General features: G+C 35.2%; 1 protein-coding gene across 3 annotated transcripts in view; it reads right to left on the bottom strand.

The window, feature by feature from the left end:
* Window positions 1–23,432, bottom strand: part of Tsga10 (testis specific 10) — an 81,642-nt gene extending 58,210 nt beyond the window's left edge. For all 3 annotated transcript variants that reach the window (XM_026412563.2, XM_026412566.2, XM_026412565.1), the window contains exons 1-5: window positions 23,360–23,432; window positions 22,850–23,005; window positions 17,807–17,977; window positions 17,640–17,717; window positions 16,691–16,842 (exon numbers count right to left, since the gene is read on the bottom strand). In XM_026412563.2, coding sequence (XP_026268348.1) covers window positions 16,691–16,842; window positions 17,640–17,717; window positions 17,807–17,977; window positions 22,850–23,005; window positions 23,360–23,410 — 608 coding nt within the window. In that variant the 5' untranslated portion in view covers window positions 23,411–23,432. The remainder of the gene's footprint in view (window positions 1–16,690; window positions 16,843–17,639; window positions 17,718–17,806; window positions 17,978–22,849; window positions 23,006–23,359) is intronic.
* Window positions 23,433–23,675: the final 243 nt, after the last annotated feature.

Raw genomic sequence — 23,675 nt, 5'->3', positions numbered from 1 at the left:
ATATCAGACAAGAGGTAAGAAACATGATTAGAGATAAAGATCACTTAGTAATATAAAATTTCTAAGTTTATATGTTCCTAAGGACATACCTCATATATATAAGGAAAAAACTGACAGCTCTACAAGGGAAGCATATTCACAATCAGAATGGAAAAATTTAACATACTAGAAATTAAAATAGATATGAAAATGATATAAAATTTAGTGTAGAATATTTGAATAACATAATTACAAACTTGACTTAATAGGTAAATAAAAAACATACCTAAATTGCCAGGCACAGTCACATATACCTGTAATCCCAGCAGCTTGGGAGGCTGAGGAAGGAGAATTATAAGTTCAAAGCCAGCCTCAGCAACGTAGAGAGGCCCTAAGCAACCTAGTGAGACCCTGTCTCAAAATAAAACATAAAACAGGCTGGGGATGTGGTTCAGTGGTTAAGCACTCCTGGGTTCAATTCCCAGTACCAAAAAATAAAATAAAAATAAAAATACACAGCTCATTATCAGAAACTAACCATAAAATAGAAATTAATAAATGTTAGAAATATAAAACTTAACAGTATGCTCTGCAAAGTAATTAAGTAATAAATCAATCACAAAAAGATAACTGAAAATTCATTGTGATTTTGGGTTGAGATTGTGGCTTAGCGGTAGAGCACTCGCCTAGCATGGGCAGGACCCGGGTTAGATTCTCAGCACCACATTAAAAAAAAAAAAAAAAAAAAAGTCATTGTGTAGTGTCCATCTACAAAAAATATATTTTTAAAAAATTCATTGTGATTTTGAACATTTAAAAAATTATGCTTATGCCAGGTGTAGCAGTGCATACCTATCATCCTATTCAGGAGGCTGACACAAGAGGATCACAAGTTCGAGGCCTGCATCAGCAATTTAGAAAAGCCCTAAGCAATTTAGCGAGACCCTGCCTCAAAAATAAAAAGGCTGTGGATATGGCTCAATTGTGAAGCACCCCTGGGTTAAATCTCTGAGACCAAGAAAAAAAATGATGCTTTTAAACAACCAATGGATCAAATGGGAAATAATATTAGAAAAAAAAAACTTTATGAGGAAAATAGTACATATCATAGTTTGTGTAGAATACAACTAAAGCATTTTGAGGAAAATTTATGGCCTTAAATATTTCTATTAGGAAAAAAGGGCCCAAAAGGTAATAAGGTAAACATTCATCTGAAGAAACTGGAGGTAATGGGGGGCCAGCAGAAGAAAGAAAATAATAAGAGTTAGTGAAATAATAAGGAAACAACAGAAAAGATCATAACCAAAGCAAAAAGCTGATACACTGAAAAGACTGATATCCACCAAATCCAGAAGAGAAAAATAGGAAATCATTCCAGATTCTGTGGACAGTAAAAATGTTCATAGGCTATTATAAAGAACATTATGAGGAACATTGTTTTAAAAATTAGACAGAATGTATAAATACCTAAAAAATATACTGACTGGAAAAGGAAGAAAAGTTTAATTGCTTCTTTTTAAAAATATATTTATTTTTTAGCTGTAGTTGGACACAATACCTTCATTTTATTTATTTATATGTGTGCTGAGGATCAAACCCAGGGCCTCACATGTGCTAGGCGAGCGCTATACTGCTGAACTACAACCCCAGCCCTTAATTCCTTCTTTATCTATTTTTTTTTTTTTTGGAGTTCAATATATATTTTTATTTATTTATTGTTGGTTTATTAGGAGTTTACACAAAAGTGGGATTTGTTGCAATGTATTTAGACATGCACATATTTTGATCAATTTCATTCACCAGCACCTCCCCTTAACCTCCTCTCCTCCCTCAATCCATATTTTTAATAAGTATATATCCATAATACATAATTTTAGCACGCTAAGTAAAATAGCATGTCGCCCACGTCCTGCACAGCCACGGATTCAGGGTCACTACACGGGAATTGGGCTGGCAATGAAAAGACCACACAAACACAAAATACCTTTTTCAGGGGTCAGGGATGGCTCTGCGACTTCAGGGGTCAGCTCCTGTGCTGGAGGGCAAAAGAAGAAAGGCAGCCAAGAGACAAGAGAGCGAGTGCACCCCTAACCCCTGTTTTTATTAGGGGAAAGACATTTAATAGAATATTCCACCCAAATAAGGCAAGGGATAGTGTTACAACAAACAGGGGGGTGCAGCCCAGTCCCATTGGGTGATGCCCAATCCCAGAGCTGCACTTCCTTGCTGAGGGAAGGGAAGGCCCATTGCTTCATACTGCATTTGATTCCAGTTCCACACCCCTATTACTCAAGGCTAAGGGGGCATGCTCAACCCCTGTTCAGGGTGCCTCGACAATAGCACATATTATATCAACCTTTTTTTCATAAACGTATGTTTGGGACACCAAAGGAAGAGCTACATGAACACTACTGATGGTTATCTTCATGGAATAAGCTACAGTTGATTTGTATTTGTTCCATTTGAGTGCCTGATTCTTTAAAATGTGTGTGTGTGTGTTTATTTTTAACCAGAAAAAAATTAATCAATTTTTATTCTTAAAAAAAAATGAGTGGGAGGGAAAAAGCAAAGGCAGAAAGAGTCAGAGAGACAAAGACTGACAGAGTGATTTGTTGTCCTCTGCGGTGATCAAGACATTGTCAACTGTGGCTAGAGACTGGGAAACCTCCAAGTTCTGTCAAGAAGAGTGATGTTCAAAATGATTGTAACCACACTATATCAAAAGCTAATCAACTATGTTGGACCCTGAGAAAGGACACTTTTAAAAGGTTGTTCAGCATGGAGTGTAGAAAAGAGTCAATCAGCCGAAAGCGGTCACTGTCTACATCTGCCCTATTCCCCAGGGTAGCCCGGAGCCCCACACAGCCACTGAGCCCTTGAACTGAAGCAGATCAAGATGTGCTGCAAGTGTGATATGATCACCAGGCTTCAAAGACTTTGTGTGAGGAAAGGAATGTAACCCAGCTTAATAATAATTTTAACATAGGTTATGTGTTGAAATGGGTTCTGGTTTGGATCTGTAATGAAAGGCTCATGTGTTTAAGGTGTGGTCCCCAGTGTAACAGTGTTCGCAGGTGGGAACTAACCTTGTCAGTGGACTAATCCATGAACAGATTCATAATTGGATTGCACTCTTGTTCTCGGACTATTCCCTGAAGACCTTAAAAGAGCCTACTACAGGGATACTGCCACATCGATGTTCATAGCAGCACAATTCACAATTGCTAGACTGTGGAATCAACCCAGATGCCCTTCAATAGATGAATGGATAAAAAAAATGTGGCATTTATACACCATGGAATATTACGCAGCACTAAAAAATGACAAAATCATGGAATTTGCAGGGAAATGGATGGCATTAGAGCAGGTTATGCTTAGTGAGGCTAGCCAATCCCTAAAAAACAAATACCAAATGTCTTCTTTGATATAATGAGAACAACTAAGAACAGAGCAGGGAGGAAGAGCAGGAAGAAAAGATCAACATTAAACAGATACACTAGGTGGGAGGGAAAGGGAGAGAAAAGGGAAATTGCATGGTAATGGAGGGAGACCCTCATTGTTATACAAAATTACACATAAGAGGTTGTGAGGGGAATGGGAAAATAAACAAAGAGAGAAATGAAATACAGTAGATGGGGTAGAGAGAGAAGATGGGAGGGGAGGGGAGGGGGGATAGTAGAGGATAGGAAAGGTAGCAGAATACAACAGTTACTAATAGGGCATTATGTAAAAATGTGGATGTGTAACAGATGTGATTCTGCAATCTGTATTTGGGGTAAAAATGGGAGTTCATAACCAACTTGAATCTAATGTATGAAACATGATATGTCAAGAGCTTCTTTATCTATTAAATAAATGAAATAAAAACTTTCCCTTATAGAAAGGTTTAGACTCCGGTGGCTTTACTGGTAGGTTCTACAACTCCAATTTTACCCAAAATCTTCCAAGCAATGAAAGAATATAAAATGACTTTTCATCTAGTGATGAAACTCATTGCCAATCAAAATCTTACTTAGGCCCAACTCTAGCCATCGAGGAGTCAGACACAAAGAGATAAATATCTCCAGGGTGGGAAGGGAACGGATTGCCATGATGGATAACAACTCGAGGACCAGCACCAGCTCCTCATCTTCATCTTTCTAACAGCAAACCAAGCCAGAAACAAACATCTCCAAGAAAGAGTCAATTCAACATGAGAAAAACTCCAAACTTCCCTTCCAACAGCACCAAGAGGGCTTAGAAGGAACTGACAGAGATCACTTTAGATAGTCTACCTAAGAGTTGTGCTGTCCCAAAGGAAATAACATCTATGAAGGAGATCACCATTCCAGGGCCCCAGGATCCATGTATGAGGGTGGTATACTCCTTCCTGATGTCACTTTATACCAGAGTATCCCTTCAAGTCTCCAAGGGCTACATTTTATATAATAACCCACCTCTCTAATATTTAATCTGGGGTCGAAAAGTTATTTGCCTGAACATATTAAGACACAACTGGAGTCTAACACTAATCATTTCTAAAGTCCTCCTTTTCATCTGCTCCTTTCTTACAAACTATAATCTTACTCAGAATATGATAGAATAGCCAGTCAGTGGACCAAGAGATGTGCTATATATATTGGATTTTCACATTATCTGTCACAAAAGAAAGCTGCTTATGATTTTGAAGGGGCAGGGAAGGATGGGAATTGGTAAAGAATAGGTATCTCTATAACAGATACTACTTATTTAGTCTTATGCCCTAAAATTTTATATTTTTGTAATTTATCTTTCCATAGTAGACAGAATTTTGCAGAAAAGAACACACTGAGACATTTAGGTTGAGTTGCTTGTGTTCTACAAGTTTAAAAAGCTTAATTTTGTATAGGTTAAACACATGGACATTTATGTGAAGTCCTCTAAGAATACATACTTTTTGTTCTTGGAAGGGAACACTGATATTTCAGTTTTTAGACTAGTCATCTTGTAGATATAAAATGGACAAGTTGGCTACAAGATAATATTTTACTTTATATGCCAATCGACTTTGTTGTGAAATGATTAAAGGTGTCAGGACTGTGAAACCCCTTAAAATAAATATCTTCAGCAGTTAACGGTCAAGTGTGGAATAGGAATTGCTCAGTGGGCTGGTTTTATGTTGTGCATTACTTAATTCTGTATTTGTTACTATGATAATAAAACAGTACTTTAAAAAAGTATTAATATTTATGTTTTTATTTTTTCTTGTAGGGGATAGGCTCTGACCAACCTACTCTGAAGTTTATATAGAAATTAGAAATGCAAAGAGCCAATAATAGTAAAATGAAATGGGAAAGGCTTATAAATCTGACTATGTAAATAAATTTTGTTAGTCAACAGATAGTTTTAAGAGAACAAAACAGGGCTAGGGCTGTAGCTCAGTGGCAGAGCGCTTACCTAGAATATATGAGGCACTGGGTTTGATCCTCAGCACCATATTAAAAAAATAAATAAATAAAATAAAGGCATGCTGTCCATCTACAACAATTTAAAAAAAATTAGAGAGAGAGAGAGAGAGAGAAACTCGCAAAACAAACAAACCAAAGAGTGAGAGAAGTTACAAATAATCAACAAAGGATTGGCACCTGGAATACATACAAAGAATTGTAGAACATAGCTTCTATACCTGCTGTAAGTTTTAAAAAGGCAACCAAATAGATAAATGGGGAAAGAATATAAACAAGCATTTTACAAAACAATATGTAAGATAAGGGCCGGGGATGTGGCTCAAGTGGTAGCGCACTCGCCTGGCATGTGTGCGGCCTGGGTTCGATCCTCAGCACAACATACAAACAAAGATGTTGTGTCCACCGAAAACTAAAAAATAAATATTAAAATTATCTCGCTCTCTCTCTCTCTCCCTCTCCCTCTCTTTAAAAAAAAATATGTAAGATAATTGTATGAAAAGGCACTCAACCTTATTAATAATCACAAAGTATAAAACAAAATCTCTTGGGATGCACAAATTGTAAAATTATAAAGTAAGCAGAAAATAATTATAAAAGTCAAAATGATGATTTTTTTTTGAAGAAGCTGAATTGCTATGATTAAATAAAGAGGCACACATAAGAAACTTCTAAAGTGGCTGTACTGTTCCATTTCTTGAACTGGGGAGCAGTTAAGCAGATGTCCATATTATAATTCATTCAGGTGTCCAACTGTCTTCTTCATTTTTGTGGTTTGTTTTGTTTTTGCAAAATACTACTTATGAAAGCAATAGACTAAATCACCAAGGATAAAAAATTTATTTACCTATGGTACCGGAGACTGAAGTGAGACTTAAGTGTTAAGTCTACAGGCCACATTTCGCCTCTCCTTACCAACAGTGTTCCATGATAATCATAGAGAAAGAAGATACAGACACTCACTGAGGAATTCTCAGAGAAGCCCCAAATCAAGAGGAGACACCACAAGAAGAAAATGAGGACCCTATAATAGGAACCAAGTTACAATAAGACAGGAGAAAGTTCTGATATTCAGTAAATAGAGTGATTATAGGTAATGATAATGTGTCACTTATACCAAGAAAGCCACAAGAAGTGATTTTGAATGTTTTTATAACAAAGAAATAATAAAGGTTTGAATAGATAGAAATGTTTACTCTGATTTGAATGTGACATAGTTTACAGTACTGAAACATCATGTAGTAAATATGTACATAAATATGTACAATTTTTATGAGTCAATTTAAAACTTAAAAAAAATTCAACAAATTTAAATGTGGTATGTGTATGTATGTATGTATATATATATATATATATATATATATATATATACAATAGAATATTATTCAGCCTTGAAGAAGAATGAAATTATGGCATTTGCAGGTAAATCAATGGACCTGGAGAATATCATGTTAAGTGAAATAAGCCAAACCCAAAAAGCCAAAGGGTGAATATGTTTTCTCTGATAAGGGAATGCTGATCCATATTGGGGGTAGTGGGGTGGGAAGGAAAAGGTAGGGAAGAATGGAGTAACTTTAGATTGGGCAGAGGGGAGTGGGAGGAGGAGAGGGGAAGTGTGGGGGTGGGATTGATGGTGGAATGAGATAGACAATATTACCCTACATACATGTATGATTGCATGACCAGTGTGACTCTGTTCCATGTACAGCCAGAGGAATGAGAAGTTCCATTCGTGTACAATGTGTCAAAATGCATTCTACTGTCATGTTTAACTAATTAGAACAAGTTTTTAAAAATAAAAAACATTCAACAAACGTAAACAAAAATCAAGACAAAAGAGGAATCTGAAACTTCTGGTACCTATAGCTAAAAGCAAATATTGAATACAACCCAACTCCTAGCCAAGTTAATAGGAACATTCACACAAAAGGCCTCAATGTCAGTTTCTAAAGTTTAATAACACATATTCTTCAGCTTTCAACAACAACAAAAAAATTACAAGGCACAACAAAAGGCAAGAAAAATTAAAATGAAGGATCAGAACCAAACACAGATGTTGGAATTCTGAGATAGAAAATGTAAAATAATCATGACAAATGGTTTAGGTAACTAATGGGAAAGTAAGCAACATGCAATAACAAATGGACAATGCAAGCAGAGAGGCAGAGTCTGAAAATCAAAAGGAAATTCTAGGAACAAAAAAATACTGAATGTGACACATCCATTTTTCTATGAGAAATGAAGAACGCCATTGATGGGTCCATCAGTACATGGAATACAGCCAAGAAAAAGAATCACTGAGCTTGAGAAAAGTTCAATAGAAAACTGCTTAAACTAAAATGCAAAGAGGTACTGGGGTTGTGGCTCAGTGGTAGAGCACCTGCCTAGTATGTGTGAGGTACTGGGTTCAATTTTCAGCACCACATATAAATAAATAAAATAAAGGTCCATCAACAATTAAAAAATAAAAATTTTTAAAAATTAAAAAATAAATTGCAACGAGAAAAAAAATGAAAACTAGGATGGAGCATCTAAGAACTATAGATACACTTTAAACAATAAAGGATAAAAAGAATAAAATTGAGCATAAGAAATATTTGAAGTAAAAAATGCCCTGGAACTTTCAAAAATTAAATACATAATATCTACATGCAAATTATTACAAAACATTAACAAAAGACTCAAAGATGATCAAAGAGTATTTCATGTCACTGATTTAAACATACAATATTAAGATGTCAATCATTCCCCAATTGATTTATAGATTCAACACAATTTCAATTTAAATCCCAACTAGCTATTCTATAGTTGGTACAAAATAATCCTAACCTTAAATGGAAACATAAAGACTCAAAATAGACAATACAGTATTGAAGAAGGCAAAGTGTGAAGGCTCACATTACTTGTTTCAGGGCATAATACAAAGCTATAGGAATCTATACAGCATGGTTTAGCAAGAGAACAGACACAGATCAATGAAGCAGAATAGAGAGCTTGAGAAAGAGACCCATGTAAATATATTCAAATGATCTTTGACAAAGAAGTAAAGGACAATTCAGTGGAGAAAGAATAATTTTTCAATAAATGGTGCTAGAACAATTTTAGGATGTCCATAGTAAATTAAATGAACCAAACATAGACGTTTTTCACAAAAAATAACTAAAAATGAATCACTGACATTTAAGTGTAAAATGCAAAACTATGTTAACATAAAAATTATGTGTTTATAAATACAACAAAAAAGCACAATCTATAGTTTAACTTTAATAAAATGAAGAATTTTTTCTCTCAAAAAAATAAAGTTAAAAGAATAAAGAGACAATGCATAGACTAGGAGGAGATATTTGCAAACCATATAGCTGATAAGAAATGTTCCAAAAATATACAAAGCACTCTTAAGACTCAACCATAAGTACATAAACAATTAAAAATGGGCAAAAAATTTAAATAGTTCATGAAAGAAGATGTACAAATGGAAAATAAGCATATGAAAAGATGCTTCACATTGTGTTATTACAGAACTAAAAATTATAACAATGATATATTTGTATATTTATCAGAATAACCAAAATTCAAAAATCTGAAAATACCAAATGCTGACAGCATGTGGAACAACAGAAACTCTCTTTAAATGCAAGTAGGAATGCAAAATGATATAGTCACTTTGGAAGAGAGTTTGGCAGTTTCTTACAAATATAGTTTCACAACACAATCCAGCACACTACGCACCTAAGTATTTACTGAATTGGTTTGAAAACTTATGTCCGTACAAAAACCTACATGCAAAAATTTATAGCGGCTTCATTTATAATCACCAAAAAACATGGGACGAAACAAGATCTCATTCAACAGGTGCATGGATAAACAAAATGTGGTATATTTCACAATGTAATATTATTTAACAATAAGAAGAAATGAATGATCAAGGTACAAAAGACATGAATGAACCTTAAGTACATAATGCTAACTGAAAGAGGCCCACCTGAAAAGATTTCACACTGGAATATTCCAAATATGAGACATCTTGGAAAAGGCAGCCACTACTTCAGTCATATAGGTGATCAAGAACAAAATCGGATAACTAAGGACAGGGTAGGGACGAAGAGCTAGAGAAGAAGATTAACATTAAACAGGGATGAGAGGTGGGAGGGAAAGGGAGAGAGAAGGGAAATTGCATGAAAATGGAAGTTGATCCTCAGGGTTATACAAAATTACATATAAGAGGAAAGGAGGGGTAAGAGAAGAATAATACAAGTGGAAGAAATGATTTACAGTAGAGGGGGTAGAGAGAGAAGAGGGGAGGGGAGGGAAGGGAAGGGGAGGGGAGGGGAGGGGAGGGGAGGGGAGGGAAGGGAAGGGGAGGGAAGGGGAGGGGAGGGGAGGGGAGGGGAGGGGGGATAGTAGAGAATAGGATAGACAGCTGAATACATCAGACACTAGAATGGCAATATGTAAATCAATGGAAGTGTAACTGATGTGATACAGCAATCTGTATATGGGGTAAAAATGGGAGTTCATAACCCACTTGAATCAAACTGTGAAATATATATTAAGAACTGTGTAATGTTTTGAACTACCAACAATAAAAAAAAAAAAAAGAACAAAATCGGGGGCTGGGGTTGTGGCTCAGTGGTAGAATGCTCACCTAGCATGTGCGAGGCCCTGGTTTCAATTCTCAGCACCACATAAAAACAAATAAAATAAAGATATTGTGTCTAACTACAACTAAAAAAATAAACATTTAAAGAAAAATCAGCACTGTTAAATCCTATTGACTATATGTACCCTGGATGCACATACCCTAAGATGGCATTTTATCTCTGGGATCTTTCTCCCAAAAACATAATTCCTCAATCTAATCATGGGGGAAATTTAAGACAAACCCCAATAGAGACACAGTCTACAAAATACCTCATGAGTACTCCTCAAAATTGCCAAGATCATCAAAAACAAGGAATTCTGAGATTGTTATAGCCAAGAGAAGCCTAAGGAGGAATGACAACTAAATTTAATTTGGTATCCTGGATGGAATCCTGGAACAGAAAAAGGATATTAGGAAAAAACTAAGAAAATCTGCATAAAGTATTAACTTTATTGGTTCATTACTTACAATAAGTACACTTATAGTAATGTAAGATGTTGCTAGAGAAAATTGGGTGTGAGGTATATAGAAACAATCTTCACAATTTTTCCATAAACTTAACTGTTCTAAAATACTGCGTCTATTTTTTTAAAGACAACTGAATTTTGATATGCTAACAATAAACAATTGAAAAGTAAAATTTAAAAACCAATTTACTGTTGGCAAGGATGTAGGGAAGAAGGTACATTCATTCATTCCTGGTGGGACTGAAAATTGGTGCAATAACTCTGGAAAGCAGCATGAAGACTCCTCAGAAAACTTGGAATAAAACCAACATTCGACCCAGTTATCCCACTCCTTGGTATGTACCCAAAGGACTTAAAATCATTATACTACAGTGATGCAGCCATATCAATGTTTATACCAGCTCAATTCACAATAGCTAAAGTATGGAACCAACCTACGTGCCCTTCAACAGATGAATGGATAAAGAAAATACATATGGTATACATACACAAAATGGAATAATGCTCAGCCATAAATAAAAATGAAATTATGACATTTGCCAGTAAATGGATAGAACTGGAGACACATACTAAGTGAAATAAGCCAGTACCAATAAACCAAAGGCCAAATGTTTTCTCTGATATGTGGATGCTAACACTCAATGCGGGTGGCAAGGGAGAACAGATGTTCACTGGATTAGACCAAGGAGAATAAAGGGAAGGGATGTGGAGATGGGATTAGGAACAACTATAGAATGAATCAAACATTACTATACTTTGTTCATATATGAATACATGACCAGTGAAACTCTACATTATTTACAACACAACACTAGAATCCTAAATAGGATAAGGCATACCACACACACACACACACACACACACACACACACACACACAGTCAAAATCACTCTATTGTCCTGTATATCTAAAAAGAACAAATAAAATAATAAAAACCCCATTAATAATAGCATAAAAATATGAAATACACAGGGATAAATCTGACAGAAGACGTGCAAGATCTGTACACTAAAAACTCCAAATCACTGATGGGAAATTAGAGACCTAAATGAGTGGAGATACTGTGTTTACGAGTGGGAAGGCTCAATATCATTTTATCTCCCCAAATCCAAAGAAGTTCTCAGCAGGCTTTTTTTTTTTAATACATTGTGAAACTTGGTTATAATTAACTTCCTAATTCCAAATCATATTTCAGAGCTACTTAACAATGATAAAATGATGCTAAGGGTGGAACAAGGGTGCTAAGAATATACAATGGAGTAAGAGAAGTCTCATCAACAAGTGGCACTGGGAAAATTGATTACCCCAGGCAAGAAATTAAATTGGACCTTTATCTTACCATACACAAAAATCAACTCAAAACCAATTAAAAATTTAAACAGAAGGACAGAAAACATTAAGTTCCTAGAAGAAAACAAAGGAGGACAAGCTTCATAATACTGATCTTGGCGATGATTTCTTAGATATCATACCAAAGCCAAAAACAGGCAAGTGAAACTAGACTACCTGAAACTATCTAAAACTCAACAGAGTATAAAGGCAACATAAAGAATGGAAGAAATTGGAAACCACATATCTGATAAAGTGCTAATATCCAAAATATATAACAAATTCATTCAACTCAGTAGCAAAATAATTACATAAAACCCCTCAGTTTAAAAATGGATGAAGTGGGCTGGAATTGTGGCTCAGAGGTAGAGTGCTTGTCTAGCATGTGTGAGACACTGGGTTCGATCTCAGCACCACATTTAAAAAAAAAAAAACTAAATAAACAAAATAAAGGTATTGTGAACATCTACAACTAAAAAATATTTTTTAAAAATGGGCAAAGTACTTGAATAGAGAATTCTCTAAAAAGACATACAAATGACCATCAGGTATGTGAAAAGGTGCTCAACATCATCAATTATCAGGGAAATGCAAATCAAACCCATAGTAGGATATTACCTCAAATTCATTGGAATAGCTACCAAAACCAAACAAACAATAGAAAAACTACATACAGATTTTGGTGAGGAAGAAACTGGAGCACTGTTCACTGTTGGGTTTGGGGGAAGCACATGTTGAAGCCACCATGGGAAACAGTATGAAGTCTCTTCAAAAAATTAAAGATATGAGAAGTATCATCAATAAGATGGGAGAAGAGAGCTCAGACTTCACCTTTTACCACAAAGAAACAACCAGATAGCTATCCATGAAAGAATATATTTTAGGAAGGGTTCAGTGTCCAATTAAGAACCAACAGCAATATGATGGAAACAAAAAAGAGAGAACAACTCAGAAAGTATTCCTGGGAGATGAGTATACCTGAGACATCTGGAGGTGGCTAGAACAACTGAAGGCAGAGGCCACTGTATTAGCCATGTGGTGGATGCCACCATGGTCTCCAGTAACCTGCTCTACAAGGGTCATTGGTAACTTTCACCGTGGAAATAAACTATCAGGAATACCTACCATAGACCCCCTAGAGAGGAAGAAGCTGATACGGTCCTACCCGCAAGAAGGAGTCAATGTTGTGCAGCCCTTAAACAGGGTATTACCTAACCTGCCTGTGTCCCAAACCAGAGATGCTTTGTGCACGCCTGCATCTCAGACACCAGAACCACCACTTCAGTCTAGAGCCAGATGCCACAGTCCCTTTGCATGTGCTTCCTCTGCCACTTCTCCACATGCACCTATGCCTCAGATATCTGGGATACCACCATAGTGAGTTAGTTGATGGCTGGGCCTTGGAGCCATTGTTACTCCACATGTACTGAATTCCAGTCCCTCAGCCACTCTGAAAAAACCAGCCACCAGTGCAGCAGACATGTCTGAATCTCCATTCCCAGAGCAACAGTAGCTATATACAGCCATGCACTGGACCTGGGCCCTTAAGCCATCCCATGAGTGTCCACACAGAGGACACCAGTGCCAAGATAGATATCTTGGGCACAACTTCCCTAAAAGAGACAACGAGATCAGAGGAACTGCAACAGCCCTCGCCATTGCTGTAGACATTCACAGCTTCAGCTGCTGAGGACCTCTGAAATCTCTGTTGACACCAAATTTATCTGACAGAGCTGCATGAAGACTATACCACTGTGTCCTCACCAGAGGCTGAGCTGCTACACTACATCCAGAGAGCACTCTTGCACCAACCTGTAGGTAAAGATCTTCCCTTGCTGGAATTAGTCTGTAAAATCTATGAGGTTATTATTTCTTCAAATGTAAACACTTCAACCCAAAGGAACAAGGAACAAAGAAAGCAAAGAAACTTGACACTACCAAAAGAACACAATAATTTTCCAATAACCAATCCCAAAGAAATGGAGATCTACAAACTGCCTGATGAAGAATTCAAAATAATTACTTTAAGGAAGTTAAGGCAGCTACAAGAGAACATAAATAGACAACAAAATCAGCAAATCAATATACATATATATGAGCATCTAAAACATTATGTTAAGTGAATTAAGACAGTTACAGAAGGACAAATACTGCATAATGCCTCACTTATAAAAAGAAAAGCTAAAAGGTAGTTGCTAGTGGGTGGAGAGAGGGGAAGTGAGCAGTGCTCTTCAAGGGACACAGAAGTGTAGGAATACAAGATCTGCTGCAAAACATTGTTCTTATAGTTAACATTAACAGACACTTAAATATAGTGCTGGAACAACTGGACATCCATATGCAAATTTTAAAAAATTTAAAATTTAAAAAAAGGGAACTTTTGCACCACACACAAAAGTTAACTTGAAATGGACCATAGCTAGAATTAGAAAACTATTCGGAAAATACACTGGGAGAAAATCTCAGTGATCTTAGCCTTGACAGAGATTTCTTAAAAAGAACACAAAATACATGCACCTTTCTTCAAAATTATTTGAAATAAAAAATATCTGCTATTTAAAAGATAATGTTAAGAAAATAAAAGTGCAAGCCCCAGACTAGGAGAAAATATCAGCAAAACAGACCTGACAAAGGCTTTATGTCTAAAACAGAGGTACTTTTACTTAATAAGTAATTCAGTAAAAGTGTACAAAAGATTTGAAGAGATATGTCACAAAAGAAGATATATGAATGGCAAATAAACACATGAAAAGATGCTGAAAAATCACTAATCATTAGAGAAGGGCCAATTAAAATCATAACATATACCTATTAGAAACACTAAAGTTAAAAAGACAATGTACACTAAATGTTGGTGAGGATATGTAACTACTGAAACACTCATACACTGTCAGTGCAAATGCAAAATAAAACAGTACAACCACTTTGGAAAACAGTTTAATTGCTTCTCCAAAAGTGAAACATACCATGACTTAGAAATTTCAATCCAAGAAAAATCAAAGCATTTGTTCACCCAGAGACTTACTTAGGAATGTCCTCAGCAGTTTTGTTATAGCCAAAAACTGGAAACCCAAATGTCTACATACCTATCCATACAATGGAACAATACTCAGTATCAAAAGGGATTATTAATTACATATGGCCACATGAATGAATCTCAAATAGTCATGCTTATTGAAAGTAGCCTGACAAAACAATTCATACTGTATGATTTCATGTATTATAAATTTTAGAAAAGAAAAAAAACTCCATAACAGAAATAAAATCAGTGGTTCCCTGGGGATTGGTTGGGTAAATAAAGGATTAGAGATGAGCAGGAGAGACTTCTGAGAGTAAAGGATAGGCCACTATCTTGACTGTGGTGAGTTTTATAGGCACATCCACCAGTCAAAACTTAGCAAACTGAAGGTACAGTTTATGGTATGTCAATTCACTGTAACAAAACTCTTAAGACAAATATGCATCAAAAAATCTTCCAAATTATTATTTTTGATACTAGGAATTATTATTATTTTGGTATCAGGGGCACTTAACCACTGAGCCAAATCCCCAGCCTTTTTTTTGTACTTTATTTAGAGACAGGGTCTCACTGAGCTGCTTAGGGCCTCGCTAAGTTGCTGAGGCTGGCTTTGAACTATCGATCCTCCTCTGCCTCAGCCTCCTGAGCTGCTGGGATTATAGGCGAGCATCACTGCATCTGGCTCCCTAAATTATTATACCTCTGTCTGTTATCATAGCATGTAATCTACTAAAATGCTTTTAAAGAATGTCTAAAGCCATGGAGAAGTGCTTATGGCAAATGATTAAATGAAAATGGCCAAAAATGAAACTATACAAAGGTGATCTCAATTACACAGAAAGCTACGAAATATATGCAGGAAAACCAATTTCGAGCTGGAAACAGTTCTGTATCAATTATTTTCCCCTGGGTTATGAAAATGGGAATGATTTAAATTTTTTAGTACTTTACACTTTGCAAGGTTTTCTTTGTTGTGTCTTTCTTGCTTTATTATTACTTTCATTTTATTTGAGTTTTCAATACTCTTATAAACAGGAAATGTTTTTTAAAATGTGAAGGGAAAGAATTTGAATATTTATCTGTCCTGACAAGCAACTCCAATCAATGCGCCACAGATCATGGAAAGATTAAGGACATACTGGGATTTAATAATATATTTCACAATCATATCAACCACCATTTTTCAAATGTTCACAGATGTACTGGAATTCAAACTTACTGAATTTGTACAACCTCTATTTCTCACATCAACAGATACTAAAAGTAAAACCACTAAGATAGAAGTCTTTCAAAAATATATTCTCACATACATATTACCTATGGGCTACTTTAATTGATATTTCTTCTGCTACTATACCAATATATAGGAAGAGTTAGGTGATGTATTCAACATTCAATTAATTAAGTTCTACCACATGATGCTATTGTTCTTTATGACTTTTCACCATATTCTAAACCACCTTTTCTAAGCTACTATCAAACCTGTGCTTTATGCTGTTTTACATTGTTCATACTGCAGAACAGAACGTAAAGTTATTAAATCAAATTAAACAATTGAATACCAAAATTGAATATGCTCAATACCCGGAAGGGCTTTGTAAAAGCTATTTCAGATAAGCTGAGGCATTATCCAAATGTAAGGTTAATATTACTTGAAGTATACTTCCCAGTTAAGTATGCCATTTATAGTCTCTGATCTTGGGGAAATCATTCAATGTGTCCTGAGGTTTCTACAGCTGCTTCATAATAATCCTCTCAGAAATAAAATTTAATAATTTTCATTATAACATACACTATAAACCATTAGTTATTTAATAGTAATTTAGTTTACCTCAAAGAATTATTCTCTGCTTTTTGTCTTCCAAGTTCACTTTCAGTATCCATCGCCTTTCTTGCTAGTGATTTCATTTCTTTTTCCACAGTGGTTATGGTTTCCTTCATCAAAGTCATATTTGACATTTGCTCCATACGTTCATCATCAAGCTAACAAGTAGAATGACAAAGTTACTGCCATCGCTAAAAAAAAGAAAACAGCCAGAGCAGTCTTCCTGCAGAGACATATTCCCTCTGTACAAACCAGGTTTATGGCAAAATTTACTTAATGTGATGATCAGATTAGACCTAAATGCTATGGAAGATTGTATGAATAAGGTATAGAATAGTAAGAATAAAAGCAAATCATTGTGTAGCTTTTTTATAAAGACTAATAAAACATATCAGTCTACATTTTTCATTCTGGTTCAGTTTGACTACAGTATGCACACTATCTGCAAAAGGATTTATTTGTTACCCAACATCAATAAATTACACATATAAAGTAGGATTATGAAAAGAAAAATAATTTTTCTAATTTATTTTACTTATAACAAAACTATAGATAATTTTATAAATATACTCAATTAAACTTGGTGGAAAAAAGTCAAATTCTCTTAATTCTGATTTTATAGTCATAACATCTATTTATAGCATCTCAAATTCTTTATTATATCTTCATAACTAGCAATATTATCTTTAACAAAATAAGGAAGTAAAGCTACTTAAATTCCTGAGAACACATTCTAATAGTTTTTTTTAAAATAAAATACTTTGCAACTAACACAAAAAACTTTACTCACATTTTCAGAAGGAAATAAGTAAAAAGTGACTGTTTACATCATACATATCACCTTAAGGACTATAAACGCTATCTTAGATAAGTAAAAGAACTTCTCTGAACAAAGGGAAAAAAAGGAAGGGTTTTAAAGCCACTGAGGTTATAGCCAAGTGATTTTTTTTTTTACGTTATGAACTGTACACTCCAGCTCCTCAATCCTTTGCTCCAAATGAGCCTTCTCGTTAAATGCTGTCTCTTGAGCAATCTGTTTAAAAAAACAGACAAAATAAAGTGCTTTTAGTGTCAATGTTTTTGTGTTTCACACATGTTCAGATAGATAAAACCATTCCAAACCTTTAGCCTTTCTCTCAGACTATCTCGCTCTGTGGTCATTCTTCGTAAATCAGTAAAGGCCACATCTCTTTCAGTCTCTACCCGCCGGAGAATAGCATGTGCTGTTGTTGATTTTGGAGACTTACAGCTTTTCATCATTTCCCTTCGAAGTCGGGCAATTTCTTCCTGTGCCTATTATTTAAATACATATAATTTTTTAAAACAAGCTTTAAACTAAATATAATATAGCTTATACCTAACTGGTTAAAGTGCAAACCTATATTAATATTTGTTCAGTAAGGAAATGTTACCATTTTTATTTTCAAATACATTTATACAAATAAATGCAAGTCAATTAATTGAAATAGGAGTTTGCTTTATAATGTCTTTGCCAAGTCATTGCAACACAGAAGGTTTTGCTAAGAAATATATTTAATATACTCCATTTATCTATTTTGTGGAATAAATTTGAAAATGGCATAAATCACACAGAATACTGGTTTAGTGAATATTGCCATAGTGTTTCTGTCTCCAAGTGTATATACCATTTCCATCTCTAGGCTACTTCTACACTGACAGAAAAACCCATCAATCCTTCCCAATAGCCCACAATACTCTCTGAACATTTGTTCATGACCTCCAAGTCCCAAATCTATTGCACACCTGAAGAGGAGACTTCATTGTGTAAGTCTCCTTATCTTCTTTCTTCTTCATTGGGATCACTATCTTTTCAGTTAGTCTCAGAGAAAGATATATTACTTTCCAATTTCCATAGCTAAGTCTTCCTTAGAAACACCATACTTCATATTCTAAAGTGCCTTCTTATAGCTCCCTGACTAAATTATAATTATTTCCTCTCAACTTGAACAGTGTCCTCTCTACTGTCTGTCTCCCCCACCTTTAATCATGTACAAGAGTTCCCTTATCTTGAAAACCTGTCACTTAATCCGACTGTCCCATTTACCAGGCCATGTCTCTTTTACCCCCCCATACACACACACACAGTACTATCTGTACCCATTGCCAATTGTTCCTTACCACTCTCTCATCCCAGTATAACCTGTGTTCCATCCCTGTGGTACTACAGAATTTCAACTACTGAACTTACCAAATCTCATGGCCTTTTCTCAGTTCCTGTTCTTCATATTTTGGCAACATCTGACACTATTTTTAATAACCTTGCTCTTGAGATTCCTTCCTCCCTTGTGCTTGTAACAACTTCTACCCTAGTTTTCTGTCTTCTTTTTATCTTTCAAACTTTCCTCTTTGCCTCTTGTAGATTATGGGGGTGGGAGGATATCTGTCTAAGAAGAGCTTTCACATTTGGAGACTTCATTTACTATGCTGTGTAGAGCCTTCACATTTAGAGACTTCATTTACCATGAGGCTCAGAACTTACCTCTAAGAAGATGACTTTTAGAGCCACATATCAGCTCCTGCTCTCTCCCCTCTCCAATCCTATATTTCTTACTGACTGATGGCAGTAACTACCTGATCATATCACCATGATTTTGCTCCATCTAACAACAAAGTCACAATTTTCCTCAAACCACCAATGGCTTTCTTAGTTTTTCTATTATCACAATTTTGTCATTCAAAAAGAATTTCAATTATTTTCATTTGTGGAATAAATTTGATATCGGCATAAATCACACAAAATACTGGTTTAGTGAATATTACCATAGTGTTTCTGTCTCTAAAATCAAATCTTGTCAAGTCTTCCTTCATGTCTCTTATATTGGTCCCTGTATTTATTTCTACTGATGGCACCCTCACTACCTCCTTAAATGTCTTGTGCATGCACATTGTAACAGTCTTGTAAGGAGTCCACAGTGTGTGTGTGTGTGTGTGTGTGTGTGTGTCCTCTAATTCTCTTAAAAAACAAATTGTTACATAAAAATAGAAATACAGAAAGATTATGTGTAAGATAATAAAAGGTTGCCACTAGGTTAAAATTGATTTTTGCTCATATTTCTCTTGCTTTAAAAGTAAGAAACTGCACACTGCTTTTAAAGTGAAGTATGAGTCCATAATTAGGTCTGTGGGATAGCCTCTACCATCACAGTCCAGAAGTGAGCAAATTATATAGAGTTTAAAGCCAAATATACAGCCTGCCTCCTGATTTTATAGATCTATAAGCTAGGAATGTTTTTTCTATTTAATTAATGTTTTATTGGTACAATATAATAGTACATAATAGTGGAAAACATCATGAAATATTCGTAAATTAACATAACATAACTTGGTCACTTTCATTCCCCAGTTTTCCTTTTTCTTTCTTCCTTCCTCCCGCTGATCTCCTGCCTCTGTTTTACCAGTGCCCCTTCTAATTTCAAGAGCAATGCCCCTTTCTTGCTTTTCTACCCTCTTGCTTACACATATGACAGAAAATACACAACCCTTGCTCTATTTAACAGAATAATCTCAAGTTCCATCCATTTTCCTAAAAAAGACATATATACCACATTTTCTTTACCCATTCATCTGTTGATAGACACCTATCCTGGTTCTATAACTTGGCTATTGTGAATTGTGTGGCTATAAACATAGGTATGCATGTATTGCTATAGTAAGCTTACTTCAATTCTTTTTTTTTTCTTTTTTTTTTAAATTTTTTTTTTAAGAGAGAGTGAGAGAGGAGAGAGAGAGAGAGAGAGAGAGAATTTTTAATATTTATTTTTTAGTTCTCGGCGGACACAACATCTCTGTTGGTATGTGGTGCTGAGGATCGAACCCGGGCCGCACGCATGCCAGGCGAGCGCGCTACCGCTTGAGCCACATCCCCAGCCCCACTTCAATTCTATTGAATAGATAAGGGGAAGTTGTACAGTTGGGTCATATGGTAATTCCATTCCTAGTCTTTTGAGGAACTGCCATACTGACTTCCACGTGGTTGTGCTAATTTACAATCCTATCATCAATGGATAAGTGTGAGGAGCCACTCTGAATGATTCGTGCCTTCCATCCTAAAGTGAAAGGTTTTGACCAGTCACTATATTCTGTAGTGACCTGGACATTGTTCCAGTCCAGAAAGTTGAGGGTGTGTCTTCAGATATAGGTGATGCCCCTTGGGTTGAATTATACTCACCTGTCCCTTATAACCCTGGCCCTTCTGGCCTTTTTTGGATGGAACGTTCTAAGAATAGGGTCCCCCCAATAAAAGTTCATTTCCGAATGTGCTTGCTCTCTCCGCAGCCTCTCGTGACTTTCTCTTGCTCTCCCATTTGGGGAGCCTGAGGCTGATAGTGGAGAAGCCCTCCTGAAGATTGTTTAAAGGTAAAGTGTAGGGCTGGGGATGTGGCTCAAGTGGTAGTGCGTTCGCCTGGCATGCGTGCGGCCCGGGTTCGATCCTCCGCACCACATACAAACAAAGATGTTGTGTCCGCCAAAAACTAAAAAATAAATATTAAAAAATTCTCTCTTTAAAAAAAAAAGGTAAAGTATATCTGTGTTTTATCTGGTGTCTCTGGAAATTCACATGAGCGACCTTAAATTCAGCTGCCCACATGGGTCAAGGGCAGCATATAAGTGTTCCTTTCCCCCCCTCCGCATACTTGCCATTTTTTACTATTTGTATTCTTGATGACTGCCATACTAACTGAAGTGAAATAAAATCTCAATGTAGTTTTGATTTGCATTTCCCTGATAGCTAAAGATGTTAAACTTTCTTTCATATATATTCATTGGCCATTTGTTATTTCCAAGAATTTTTTTACATGTTTAAATAAATGGCTGGTTCAAAGTGTGAAATATGATATATCAAGAACTATGTAATGTTTTGAACAACCAACAATTAAAAAAAAAGAAAAATAAATAAATAAATAAATAAATGGCTGGGGAGCAAAAGAATAATTTTTCATAACAGGTAAAAATAATGTGAAATTCAAATTTCTGTGTCTGTAAAGTTTTATTATAATTTCAATTTATTCATGTATGTATCATCTACAGCTGTTTTCACCTACAACAGAGTTGAACAGTTGCAATAGAGACCACAGGGCTTGAAAAGCTGAAGATATTTACTATTTGGGCCTTTCAGAAAGTTTCCAGACTCCTGCTCTAGTTCAATATTCCTTTCAAGTCTTAATGTCTCTTACTTCACTAACAAGTACAATCTGCTCTAGTCTTAAGCTGACCTATTTATCTGTTGATTTACTTTATCGTTTGCCTCATACCATTCTTTTAGGCTGGATGTTCCTTCTTGCCCCTTTCAGGATAATAGAAGCCCCATTCATTCTCCAGGGTTGAAACTCCACATCTTACAAAGATTTTCTTGATCACCCTAACTAAAAATGCTTACTTCTTTTATTTCTTAAAACATCATCCAAACCACTTACCCTATAGTAACAACAACAAAAATAAATACTATATACTTTTATCTCCCTGATTACAGTGCAGGCTTATAGCAAAAAATTTTTTCTATCCTTTAGAGTAGTAACCCTAGAACTCTGCACATAGTTAACTAACAGAAATTATGTTGTGATTCATGAGATTTAACAGTTTGGGGTTAAAAAAGCCATCTGATTCACAAAAGCTATGCATTTTTAAGCAACAAGACAGAGATAAACTACAATGTGATTTTACTCTCTGAAATTAAGTAAATTATACAGCAGTTCCCAAAATAAAATGTTAGTATTTAACACTCAAATCCTGATCTTTTTACCTTGAACTCACCAAATCCTATCATTATACATTTTCCTCATTTTCTTTTCTTTTTTTTTTTAATTTTTGTGGTGCTTGGGATTCAACACTCAGGCCTCATGCATACTAGGCAAGTTTTTTATCTCTGAGCTATATCCCAACCCCTAGCCTCATTTCTTAATCCAAAAATCAGACTATTTTTACACATGTGTATAATCTTTTAGAGGGTATAAGTATATGTGAGTACTCATATAAAACTAGAAATATGTTACTGTTCATTAGGAATATCTTAAGAACAAACATAATTCCCAAATATTGGTTAATTTGACTGATAGGTTTAAGTACTTCATAGAACTTAAAAAATTATATACCTCTAAAAGCACATGTTGTTACTTATAAAATTTGCTTATTTATAAATAAGTTTACCTGTTCATAAAGAAGGAAGGTCTTGTCTCTCTCAGATGTAAGAACCTTGACATTACCCTGAATTTCTGCCAAATGACGCTCATATTTTTCCAGCATGCATTTAAGTTCTTCACGATCTCTTGTTGTCTTCAAAAGCTCTACATCACAGTTTGCACCCTACAATTATACAGAATGTGAAGTTCTTCTTTCACATACGGTACTAATCTCTATTATACAAACACAATCTCTATTCAATGAAATAGTGAAGAATAAATAACAAAAGTCACCTCCCTTTTACAACAGTTTCATCCCAAATTGCTCCAAATTTGTCTAATTACCTCCTAAACACCAATAAATAAAAAACCAATATTGTTGTCCACTCTGCCTTCAAAGAAACCTTTTTTCCCCAATCTTTGTGATACAGTAATTCATGCCAAATCAAAACAAAGTATTCCCAGATTAGGTAAATCAAAGAATAACAGTCAGTGTTTGAGCAACAAACTTCAAAATATTTATAAGTTTCCAACTTACCCGAGAAGATGGAGACAGGCGTCTTGGACTTTTAGATCTACTTCTGAGCATTTTTCTCAAATTCTGAGCTTCACTTTTATAGTAATCTCTGTCTGCTTCTAAAGTCTTTACAAAGGAATCAAGTCTAGAAGGAGATTTATTTTGTGCTTTTTCAGTCTCTAAAATTATCTTGCCAAGGAGGAAAAAATTAGGTAATTATTTAAAGCTAAACTATAGCATACTTTTCTAAAGGAAAACAAATAGATCCTTAAAAATATTAAATTTGGTATTTTAAAAACTGAACATTTAAAAAACTATTCATCAATAGGTTTAAAAA

This window comes from Urocitellus parryii, chromosome 12 (assembly GCF_045843805.1).
Source record: "Urocitellus parryii isolate mUroPar1 chromosome 12, mUroPar1.hap1, whole genome shotgun sequence".
Classification (NCBI taxonomy): Eukaryota; Metazoa; Chordata; class Mammalia; order Rodentia; family Sciuridae; genus Urocitellus; species Urocitellus parryii.
This window is presented reverse-complemented; position numbering and strand designations above follow the sequence as displayed.